Below are 12,704 nucleotides of genomic sequence, written 5' to 3'. Positions count from 1 at the left end.
TGTATGTATGTATGTATGTATAAAAACTGAATCATTGATATTAACAATGCCCCTTTAACTAAGAAACACATGCAGAATATACCTAATTTTAGCCAGCAGGGGGCACTCAAAAGTTGAGAAACTTTTATCAGGCATGTGTTCTTGCATTATTATATGCATATCTCTGCACACAATGAAATACAGAAAAAGAATACTTTCCTTTAATTAAAATAAAACTAAAAAGCATTGTTTTTTAATTCTTTCTGTTTTTGTTTAATTTATAGGAAGCAATACATCTGGTGGTACAGCCTCAGCACAAACCAACCCAGGAATGCTGGGAATGGGTGGAGGTGTGACTGTATTACCTGCATTTGAATATCGAGGCACCTGGATACCTATACTCACTGTAACAGTACAAGGGAGTGCTAAAGCTACCTAGTAAGTAGTAAAATTACTGATGTCTCTGTAAAAGTGAAATTTTGGAAATAAAAACATTTACATGTTAATTATGTAGTTTATTCTTGCCTTGTAATACAGTGACATTCAGCACATTGCTGACATTAGTCCTACTGTGGATTCTCTTCCTGTTGATGTCTGTGGAGTGATCTGATCTTCTCTGTGTATTTGGGATACAGATCCAAATATTCCTCATAATTTGTTCTTTGCCATGCCATGGCTGTGTTAATTCTGCATCTTAGGCATCACTGTAATACAATAAATAAAAATTCTTTAATGTTAATAGGAAAAATAGTACTTTGCTGTTATAGCACCAAGCAATGTGAAGGGAAAGGCATTAGAGGCAGTGGGAAATAGGATATTGCAGGAAAACTAACTTATTTTCAGTTAAAATAAAAATACTGGCTATATTGGTGAAATACTGGTCTAGTTGCCACTCTAACCTACTATATTGTATCATATGAATCCATATACAAAAGATGAATTAGAAATGGTACTTGACATGACTGGCCATTAGATCTCTACTAGAGACATTATGTATGTTGCATCCGATGAAATGAGCTGTAGCTCACGAAAGCTTATGCTCAAATAAATTTGTTAGCCTCTAAGGTGCCACAAGTCCTCCTTTTCTTTTTATGTATCAGTAGTTTGCATACTTCAAATCAAGGATCCATGTCTTACATTTACATGATACAGCGGGTTATGATGTCTCTTGGAACAATGTCCGTTTACTGTGGCTGTAATATTCAGGGCAGGTGTACACTTAAAATGCTGCACTGGCATAGCTGTGCTGTTGTAGCGCTTCAGTGAAGACATTACTACGCCAACAGGAGAGCTGCTTCCATTGGCGTAGTTAATCCACCTCCCTGAGAGGTGGCAGCTATGTCGACAGGAGAAGCCCTCATTTTAACATAGCGCTGTCTACACCCGGGGTTAGGTCAGTAAAACTGTGTTGCTCAGGGGTGTGGATTTTTCACACCCCTGAGGACATAGTTATATTGATGTAAGTTTGTAATGTAAACCTGGTCTTAATGCCATCTCTTTAAAACTGTGTGATTTAGTTTCAGAACCCATAAAATTGTTCCACACTGCTAACATACATGAAATGGGTATTTTTAAAGCAAATGGTCTGAATCGTCAAAGGTGAGTGCAGAGGTTCTCTTCTCGAGCTGCCATTGTAGATTTTGAATGTTTCTGAAAAATAAATTTCGACCACTATTGAAGGTGTAATAGCATTTTGTGCTAGACAATGTCTATTTGAACAAGGAGACTAAGATTGAGTGTGCAAATACTGTCTAACTTATGCTGCTGTTCTTAGGGACTTCATGTTTTAACTAAAAGTAGGTTATGCATGAAACCTGGTTTATACTTTGGCCAATCATTACAGCCTCCTGCTTTCTCCCTTTTTCTCCTCTCTCCTGTTTCTCTAGAACTCTGCAGCTAAAATCCTCATCATCTTCTGGTTCTCCAACCATATCCCACCCCTCACCTTTTCATCTGTTCATTGACTCCAGCTCCTTCTGAATTACATTCATATTTATTTCCTTATGTGAAAGACGCTCTAAAAATTGTCCCCAGCCTATGATCAACTGTGATCTTCTATTCCCCTGCTTACAGTCTAGAACCACATTAAGGAAATCCAGGATTGTAGACACACTCGTATGGGAATGTGGGCCCTTGTCCCTGACTGTTTGCTGTGACTGTGCTCCCACACTATGGCTGTGCTCCACTTTGGGGTGGCAGTGATAAGGCTCACCTACATAAGCCATCGTTTGGGTTAATGGAAGTCTTTAGTGGCTCTCCCCATGTATTCCTTGCCTTCAAGTGTATGAAGTCTGTCTAGAGGGTGGGAGGACTTAACTACCATCCACCCTTGTCTGTGTGTACTTCTGTAAACACCCCAGCAGAGCCATGATGGGGTGGTTGCAGGGAGGGCCAGGGCCCCAGCCACATGGCAGATATCCCTGCCGGGATGGAGTCAAGGGTCCTCCAGAGCAGTTGGTTTGAGTTGACACCCCATTTAAGATAATAGGGCTCTCGGCAGGTTCAGGCAAACATCAGTTACTCTGAAAATGCAAATTAAATGTATTATTTATTTGCAGTCATGAAATAGGAAGTATGTTTAGTGCAGAGGTGGGCAAACTACGGCCCGCGGGCCACATTCGGCCCACGGGACCCTTCTGCCCAGCCCCTGAGCTCCTGGCCTGGGAGGCTCGCCCCCGGCCCCTCCCCCGCAGCCTCAGCTTGCTCCGCTGCCGGCGCAATGCTCTGGGTGGCAGGGATGCGAGCTCCTGGGGCAGCACAGCTGCAGAGCCGTGGCCTGACCCAGTGCTCTGTGCTGCGCGGTGCGTGGCTGGCTCCAGCCGGACAGCGTGGCTGCCTGTCCTGGTGCAGCTGCACCGCCAGCCACTGGTGCTCCAGGCAGCACGGTAAGGGGGCAGGGAGCCGGGGGGGTTGGATAGAGGGCAGGGGAGTTCGGGGGGTGGTCAGGAGCTGGGGGTGTGGATAGGGGGTCGGGGAAGTCAGAGGGCAGGGAGCAGGGGGGTTGAATGGGGGCAGAGGTCCCAGGAGGGCAGTCAGGAAGGAGAGGACAGGTTGGATGGGGAGGCACGGGGCAGTCAGTGGTGGGGGTTCCAGGGGCGGTCAGGGGACAGGGAGAAGGGGTGGTTGCATGGGGCAGGGGTCCCGGGGGGGCGTCAGGGGGCAAGAAACAGGGTGGGTCAGATAGGGGGCAGGGCCATGCCATACCTGGCTGTTTGGGGAGGCATAGCCTCCCCTAACCGCCCCTCCGTACAATTTCGGGAACCCGATGCGGCCCTCAGGCCAAAAAGTGCCGCCCCCCCCCCCCCCCCCCAACCGTTTAGTGGATAGAACTGTGACTCAGAAGACTTGAGTCCAAGTCCTGGCTCAGCCACAGACCTCCACTGTGATCTTGGGCAAGTCACTTAATCTACCCTGTGCTTCAGTTATCTATCTGAAGAAGGAGGATATGTCTTCCTTACTTCACAGGTGTGTTGTGAGGATAAAATTAATGTCTGTGAGGCACTCGGATACTACTATAATGAGTTACATAAGTGTCTAGATAGATGAGGGCTCAAAATAGAATTATAAAAAAAATTGAGATTTTGTTTTCATCACATGAGTCTAGGAGATGGGGTCATAGGTATATGCCTGTGCCTTAATCTGACCTGCTGCCCAGTCTCCTAGCCTGATCCCACTCATTTAGTCTCCTCCCACATGAGATTGTACCTCCTTTTACACTGGGCTCTACTTTAACATCAGTTTCATCCTTCATTTTTTCCAGGTACCTTTTTCTCTTCTCTTTCAAATCCTTCAAAACTTACCTTTCTCTGCTCATCTTCATCCTTAAACCGCACTCCAGAGCATTCTGGTCCATCTCACACCTAATTTTATATTTTATTCATTAAAACAAAAACAACAGTTTTACCCCAGAAATTAAACCCATCACCAAAACGTTACATCAGTCTGAATTTTTGCAAGTAATGTTTCCTCTCGAGCAGTTCATCCTTTTTTCTTTTTTTCCCCGTTATCTCTCTCATCTACTGTGTGTCTAATTCTCTGTGTGATTATCATTCAAACTTAAATTTATAATCTCTTTGAAACAGGACTTTGTTTTCTTTCCTATAAAGTTCCATGTACACCGCTTGTGGTGTATATAACAAGGCAGGCAGAGTGATTTAAATCAAGGTGATTAAATTATTTAAATCACTGGATTTTTAAAAAATCATTGATTTAAATTAGGTTGAGGCTTTGTTTAACTAATTTGAAAGTTTGTGCTATTCCAATTTTAGATTAAGATTTATGATGAACTAAATTATAAATGCTGTGTTCTAAATGTCACTGCGGGTAGGGGATCTTACTTGAAAACTACTATAGGGCAAAACACAAAATATTGAAAATTAAGGCCCAAGTTCTACAAACACTTCAACAGGTATAACTTCACTCACGTGAATCGTGACTTTGACTTCAGTGGTACTGTTTATCGTGTTAAACTGATGTGCACATAAATATTTTCAGCATAAGGGGCTAAAACTGTATTTTTATTACACTTTTCTTAGTTGCATAAAATCTTTGTCATTTCAAAACAAAACTGCTTTAGTGTTAACATGAAAAGTCATTTAGACTTTTTTAATACATTAACAAAGTCATTGTGACCTTTTTTTATACAGCACAGGTCAAAATTTCCAAAAACAGGAGCCTGTGATTTAGGTGCACGAGTTTCATTGACTTCATACTGAAACCCCTGATGGACGAATGTAGCCTGGTCAGAGCATTTCACCATTTTAACTATGACATTTCTTAAACAAAAAACACACCTCTTTGTAAAATCTGAAAATCTACTGACAATTAGGAAATTAATTAAATGAGTACAAAATATCAATGCTAGGAATTTATCTCTAAAGTGGAGAGAGAAATAAAAATCATGATTTAAATTTTTTAAAAATGGATTTTTAATTTTAAAAATTACATTTTATCAACCCTATTATATAAAGATACATCTGCTGTAGTACCAAGATGTAATGTGATAAATCTGAGTGTTCTTGTTCTTGAGTATTGAAGTTCAACCATTCATGTTTTAATCTGCAATCTACACTCTTCTGTGTAAAGCCACAGAAAAGTTACTTGAAGCTGTACATTAGGCATGGAATATGTTACTTTAAAAAAAAAAAAATTTTGCTCTTTCATTTAAAATGTCCCTGGATAATTAACAATACTAGTGCAAATATTATTCTCATTCTGTTTGCTGTACTTTTTATAGACTTGTAAACTTTCTTATAAACAGCTAAGTGTTTAGAAAATTTATTTAAAAAAAAAAAAAAGGCTTGTAAGGTGACATTGTTTTTCTGCTTGAATAAGTTGTGATTTAAATACCTTTTTGCCCACCAAGTTATAGTCTTCTGCAGACTGGTGTTTTGCCATCTGATCAGCTGCTAATGACGAAGCAAACATTTATAATAGAAGAGAAGGGCATAACTTTATTAAACCAGCCTGTAGAAATGTAGAACTGGAAAGGACCTTGATAGGTCATCTAGTCCAGTCCTCTGCACTGAGGCAGAACTAAATATTATGTAGTCCAGCGGTGGACAAACTTACTGGCCCTCCAAGCCACATATGACAATCTTCAGAAGTTTGCGAGCTGGGCCACGCCTGCTGAAGCCCTGAGACCCCCCCACCCCACTGGGCAGAAGTCCCTACCGCACCAGCCCACTCACGAGCCACATTTGGGCCACCCCTCTTTTAGACCATTCCTGACCAGTCCTTGTCTAACATGTTACTGAAAACCACCTATGATGGAAATTCCTTAACTTCCCTAGGTAATTTGTTTCAGTGCTTAACTACCCTTACGGTTAGGAAGTTTTTCCTAATGTCTAACCTAAATCTCCCTTGCTGCAATTTAAGACCATTGCTTCTTTTCCTGTCCTCAGTGGACAACCTTTTATGTGCTTGAAGACTGTTATCCTGTCCCCACTCAGTTGCCTTTTCTCCAGACTAAACAAACCAGTTTTTTTTCAATCGTTTCTTATAGGTCATTTTTCTAGACCTTTAATAAGTTTTGTTGCTCTCCTCTGGACTTTCTTGAATTTGTCCACAGCTTTCCCGAAGTGTGGTGCCCAGAACTGGACACAGTATTGCAGTTGAGGCCTTATCAGTGCTGAGGAGAATGGAAGAATTACTACTTGTGTTTTGCTTACAACACTCATGCTAGTACATCCCATAATGACGTTAAGTTTGTTTTCCCAACAATATACATTGTTGCCTCATTTAATTTGTGTCCACTATAACTCCCAGATCCTTTTCTACAGTATTCTTTCATAGGCAGTCATTTCCCATTTTGTATTTGTGCAGTTGATTATTCTTTCCTCAGCGTAGTACTTTGCATTTGTCCTTACTCAGTTTCATCCTATTTATTTCAGACCATTTCTCCAATTTATGATCATTTTGCATTCTAATCCTGTCCTTCAAAAGATCTTCCAACCCTTCCTAGCTTGGTATCATCCACAGACTTTGAGTGTACATTCTGTGCCATTATCCAAACCATTAATGAGGATATTGAGTAGAACCAGACTCCAGGCCGATCCCTGTGGGACCCCACTTGATATGTCCCTCCAGTTGACTGTGAACCACTGATAACTACTCTGAGTATAATTTTTCAACCAGTTTTGCGCCCATTTATAGTAGGTTTGTCTAGACTGTTTCTCCCTAGTTTGCTTATGAGAAGGTCATGTGAGGCAGTATGCTGTTACAGGACAGTTGGTAGGCATGTATTGCTAGTGCTAATCAGCATACTTTTCTGGATAGGCTGCGTGGTTGTTTAAACCTTGTCACAGGCAGTTCTGGCTAAGCGCTCCACCATAATATCTGACGGCTTTGGGTAGGTCATATCCTCCTGCTAGTCTCTGATGTTGCCCTGTGATTACTTTGCCAGTCAGCTGGGCTCAAGCCACGGCCTCCTTGAATATTTGTATGCCAAACTGGTCCAACATACAAGTACTCTCTCTCTCCTTTCTTGCTTTTGGGGTAATCAGACCAAGTTTCTATTCTGTTTTTGGCCTCTCAAGTCCCTTGTATAATTTTTCTCATAGATGGAGAACAAGTGACTGATCTGTCTTACGCTGAGCAGTTGAAAGCAGGTGTGGGATGGGAACGGAAGGCAGCCTTTCCCATCTGTGCTTCCCAGAAGCAAGTTATGGAGGATATCTCTTAGTATGCATACGCAAGGCCCCTGTCTTCAGGGAGAATGTTAAAGGGAATAGCTGGGGCATCTGGGTAAGAGGAGTAGTAGTGGATGGTGCAGGGCGGTGGTATATCTGGATGGTGGGCTAGAGTAATAATGCCTTAGGTAACGGGGTTGGTGAAGAGGCCTGGTGCAGCTGGATAAATTAGGACAGTTGGATGGAGAGCTGCCTGAGGTATCAGGTGGTGGTTGTTGGGGCAGTGGGTAGTTTCTGGCTCAGCATTGTCTCTCCTTGTGCTGGCTTTACTACTGCCACCACCCTTTGCTCTCTGCTCTCTTTTCCCACTGTGCTGTCCAGCTCTGTGGTGGTTTTGGGTCAGCAGGGGAATAGCAAAGGGGAGGAGAGGCAATGAGGCTTCAACTGTCAAAAAAAAAATAGTGATGTTTTGGTCACATGGTATCCAACAGTGAAGAATGTAATCATGAACTTTGTACAGTAAATCCAAAAAGAGGCAACTTCATCACCAACACAGTCTTCGGAGCAGCAAGATTTGCAGTCATATCTGATCAAACTGACAAGGAGCTAGTTATACAAAAATGCAGATACTATGTTAAGTACAACACGAGAAATAAAATCTCATGATTAAATGCCTTGAATTTTTAGATACATTCAGTTTACTTTAGAAGTCTTAAATGGAGCTTGTGTGCATGCACTCTGTTTCACACTTACGACATCCATACAGGTGTGGAACCAATCAAATTCAATATTATAGTTTAGCCAGAGACTGATTATCTGTTTTGATGGATTGCAGGTACTGGGGTCTAATCCAGATCCCTTGCTTATCAGTCAGGTGCAACCTCTGTAAGTGATTCCTATTCTACCTCTTCCTCTATGGCTGTAGTGGCTAGAGTTGTCTGACACAAATGGCTCAGTGAGGGATGAGAAATATTTGGTTACCCTCCAACGTATTGCCTAGCTATGGTGGGCCTCTGCAATAACTCTTCATAGGAACAGACAAGCAATGACTGCCACGTGACATAATCTTTCTTTTTGTAATTTGTTTTCTGAATTATTACTTTTCCGTTGTTTAAATTCCTTAAATCTGTAAGTGATACATTTGTGGTACTGTGATTCGTTTTGAGTTAATACAATAAGAATAAAATGAAGTGATTCATTCAGAAATGGTCAAATATTTAAGCAAATTTCACTAACACAAAGATTTCATTGACATAGATATATAATAGTCTCAGTATCCTAGTACCTTTATATTTAGTCATATTTTAATTAGTTTTGGGTGTATTTGGTGTAAGAATCTTTTTTTGTACCTCTTTAATACCCATTTAGGATATTACCTCAGGACCTCTTGATAATTTAATAGTGGGTAGTGGGAGTATTGTCAGTTTATTTGCTCAGATTTTCATTACTGTTCATTCAGCTACTTCATCAGTACTGCTGTCAAATTAAAAACATTACAAAAATATTTTTCAGCCTAGAAATGCTGGATAAAGTAGAGCCACCTACAATTCCTGAAGGTTATGCCATGTCTGTGGCATTCCACTGTTTACTGGATCTTGTCCGTGGTATCACTACCATGATTGAAGGAGAGTTGGGACAGGCTGAAACAGACAATCAGACCATGACTGAGGGAACTTCATCACCAACACAGTCTTCGGAGCAGCAAGATTCGCAGTCAGTATCTGACCAAACTGACAAGGAGCTAGGTATACAAAAATGCAGATACTATGTTAAGTACAACACAAGAGAAATAAAATCTCATGATTAAATGCCTTGCATTTTTAGATGCATTCGATTTACTTTAGAAGTCTTAAATGGAGTTTTATAGCTGCATCCTAGCAGCTCCATAATAAAAATTGCTTGTAGATTTAATTTTAAAGCAGGAGAAAAAACCTCTCTTCCATACTTCATTTTCATTTAGTTTCTAAGTTTTATATACTAACTTTTTCTTGGGGCAAATGAATTTAATTTTTGGTCACATTTTTAATAACTTTGACAGAACACGCTTTTGAAAATAATCTTTTGAAATTTCTTTTGGGAACATTTGAGTTTCTGTAGCTGAATGGCCAGTCTCTAGAAACTCTCTTGACTTGTGTGCATGCACTCGCGCACTCTGTTTCACGCTTACAACATCTCAGACATAAGCCACTTTTTCAATTTTAAGTTATTTTCCTTTTTTGCTATACACTATTTTATCTGTGCAAGAAAAAGGCAATAGAACAAGTCCTACTAGTTAGTTCTGTTCTCCAGTACTACCTGCTGCCTACCTGAGTCCTCAACCCAGCATAGCCCAAACTCTGGAAGGTCAGGGAGACATCCTGGTCAATAGGGGTATTGGGATGGCAGGATATAGGCTGGGAGAAGGAGGTCTCTGGCAGCAGAGGGCAAGATGGAGGTTCTGGAGAAACAAAAGTTAAATGGGGCTATGAGTAGAGAGGATGGAAAGGGAGCCTAATTAGAAACATAAGGCAAGAGGCAGAAACAGCAATGATGCAGGGAGCTGACTGGTGCAAGGAGTGGTGGTGAGCCCACTTCCTGGGCACAAAAAGACTGGGCTCCGGTGGTATTGCTGCCTAGTATGCCAGGAACCTGAGGCAGTAATGCTGCATGGAGAAGAATGCCTGCATGGAGAAGAATGCCTCCATGCTAAGGCGTCAACACTCAGTACTGCTTTCCCAGCTATGGAAGTTATGGGCATATCATCAGGATGGGCCAGGGCATCAACAAATCCAGAGCACTCCATGATGCTGCTGCCATGGCACCACAGGAATACCTGACATGGTGCACCTTCGTGACATTCCAAAGGTCGGGGCAGGATGGGAAAAAAATCAACATGGATAATGTTCAAGTCCATCGACAGCTGTGCGGGGTCCCCCTGCCACAGCTGGGAGCTCCAGCCCCCGTGCAAAAAAGTCACGGAGGTCAATGAAAGTCACGGATTCCGTGACCTCCATGACAGAATCCTAGCCTTAGTTATAGGTTGAAAATGCAAGGGAATTTGTTAAAAAGGTAAGGAGTCAGAGAGCAATGATTGATGACTAAACTGGCAGTTTCCATAATTTTTAATGATTGCATGGGTGATATTTTCACTTCAGCAATCTTCTCTCAAATGTGACTACTTTTTTGTTTAGGGGAATATAAAAGTAATTTTAGCCTATACATTACTAGCCTAAAAAAGATCCAACAGCTAGCATTTGTGCATTTGTTCCAACAGTTATTGAATAAACTTCCAGTATCTATCAGTACTATAAAATCTTTTTCTTTTAAGTTAACAGAGCTGTTTGGGAAGAAATGGTGAATGCGTGCTGGTGTGGTCTTCTTGCTGCACTGTCGCTGCTTCTTGATGCCAGGTACTCACTCTGTGTTAATTTTTGCTGATCCTTCTTAGGTTATGTTCACAATTCTATCCAAAACTGGTTGTTGTTTTTTTTTTGGAACCTGTGTAGTTGGCTGGTGTGGGGGAAGAAGCGGTTCACAGGAAATGGGGAAGGAATGATTTTGGTGGTGATTGTGATTTCAGGAAGGACAGTCTGGCCTTGCAGGAATAATCTTCCTGATGATCCCCAAAAATCTGACTCAAGCCCTAGTTCTATCTGGAATGAGAAATCATTTTATTAGAGAAATTAATTTTTTTTTTTTACAAATTTTCAGTAAGGCCAAGTTACAATAAAACTTTAACACAATGTATTGTACATTACTTATTACTTAATCAGGATCAGGTTAATATTCAAAGAAACTGGCTGAAGATTCTGGTCTGATAGCTGGGGCGCCCTGTTCTTGCTAAAAAGGGTGACCAAATTTCTAATACCTGTCCTCTTTTTGGTGCTTCTCTTGTGTACATACTTGGTGTGAAAGCTTTTCCATTACAAGGACAGTCGAAGTTTTACTAGACCACAATTCCGTAGGAGTCAGGGATTACTCCTGTAACTGCTAACAATAAAAAAAAAATAATTTGTCATTCTGTTTAAAATGTGTATGCTTTACTGGAGCATTAAGTGAGCGGGATCTCTAGGAAGCTGGCATTTTGTCATAAGATGAAACTATTTAATAACTTCCTCCCCAAACTCAAAGTCCTGGACACAACCACCACATGTGCAAGTATGTTCCCCTTTACCCCCAAACACTCCAAAAGAGCACTTCCCTAGGCGCAAAAATAAGATGGATTTTACCTAGAGTTAAATGCCATCTATACAGTAATTTATATTAAAAAAAAAAAAAATTCATTACGAGCTAGACGAATTGAAGATGAATATTCCCTTTCAGTTATAGAGACCTTCTCATCCTGATCAGTGTCTTTGTATCAATGTGACTTCCCATTTTTTTTCTGGGTTGTTTTTTTAACATCTTTTTCAGTAAAAATTTTATACATCTTAAAATGTAAACCTTTTGCTCCCGTTATAACTGGGTTAAAAAAACAGATAAGTTCATGGATGATAGGTCCATCAATTGCTATTAGCCAAAATGGTCAGGGATGCAACCCCATGCTCTGGGTGTCCTAAGTCTTTAAGTGCCAGAAGCTGGGAGTGGACGACGGGAGATGGATCATTCGATAGTTGCTCTTTTCTGTTCATTCCCTCTGTAGTATCTGGCACTGGCCACTGTTTGAAGACAGGAGACTGGGCTAGGTGGATCATTGGTCTGACCACATAAGGCCATTCTTATGTTCTTAGCTTCCTCCTGGGTCAACACCTAAAAATTTGGTTAAAAGTCTAGAGAGAACCACCTTGTATCCAGATTTCACAGAGAAATGTTTGACTTGTAAATATTAAAAGAATGGGATCTTTAGATTATTTACATTCATACACACCTCTTGGTTTGACTTCAAATTGGGACACAATTAAATTAGATTTTTGAAGATTTACATTTTAATTACTTAATCATTTTTCACGAGCAGCTGGAATTTTTCAGTACAGTGAGATGATACCACTTAAAGGATAAATGCTGTGATTGCTTCCATTGAGGGATTTATTTACTAGTAGCTCTGGTTTTGCAATATTTTTAATTAGATATTTTTCTTCCAAAAACCCTCTTGACTCCATATAAACATTCTTCTGGTGGTAGAAAGCTAATTTAAAAAAATTACACATCCACTCTGCACTCCTTATGCTAAATCATTCAGAATAGAAGAAGAGCTATATAATAAGAATTAGAGTTTCAAAATGTTTTTTTAATTGGTTAAATTTGCTCTTTGACAGTGTTCACAGTATTGTATATAAATTCTTGCTGGGTTTTACCACCGTACTTCTAACCAGCTGCTTATATCTATATAATGACTATCTGACTTGTCTCTATTAAACACTTTGTACTTTTTTCAGCACGGATGAAGCTGCCACAGAAAATATTTTAAAAGCAGAATTGACCATGGCTGCACTTTGTGGAAAACTGGGTCTTGTAACTTCAAGAGATGCCTTTATCACTGCCATTTGCAAAGGCTCCTTGCCTCCTCATTATGCCCTCACTGTACTGAACAGCACAACTACAACTCTCTCCAGCAAATGTAAGGGTATAGTTAAGGCTAAATTGTATACTCATTTGTTCATTTAATCTTATTTCACA

The 12,704-nt window shown here is 40.6% G+C and overlaps 1 protein-coding gene across 11 annotated transcripts in view; it reads left to right on the top strand.

Moving 5' to 3' along the window:
- MON2 (MON2 homolog, regulator of endosome-to-Golgi trafficking) overlaps window positions 1-12,704 on the top strand; it is a 154,869-nt gene that overhangs the window by 63,890 nt on the left and 78,275 nt on the right. For all 11 annotated transcript variants that reach the window (XR_005223612.2, XM_037887571.2, XM_043548588.1 and 8 more), the window contains exons 11-14: window positions 264-417; window positions 8,622-8,854; window positions 10,417-10,498; window positions 12,464-12,645. Coding sequence is in view for 10 of the 11 variants with exons in the window: in XM_037887571.2 (XP_037743499.1) it covers window positions 264-417; window positions 8,622-8,854; window positions 10,417-10,498; window positions 12,464-12,645 (651 nt within the window). In the remaining variant the exon portion in view is untranslated. The remainder of the gene's footprint in view (window positions 1-263; window positions 418-8,621; window positions 8,855-10,416; window positions 10,499-12,463; window positions 12,646-12,704) is intronic.

This window comes from Chelonia mydas, chromosome 1, assembly GCF_015237465.2.
Source record: "Chelonia mydas isolate rCheMyd1 chromosome 1, rCheMyd1.pri.v2, whole genome shotgun sequence".
In the NCBI taxonomy this organism is placed as follows: Eukaryota; Metazoa; Chordata; order Testudines; family Cheloniidae; genus Chelonia; species Chelonia mydas.
Note: the sequence above shows the minus strand (reverse complement) of the source record. Positions and strands in the feature narration are given on the sequence as shown.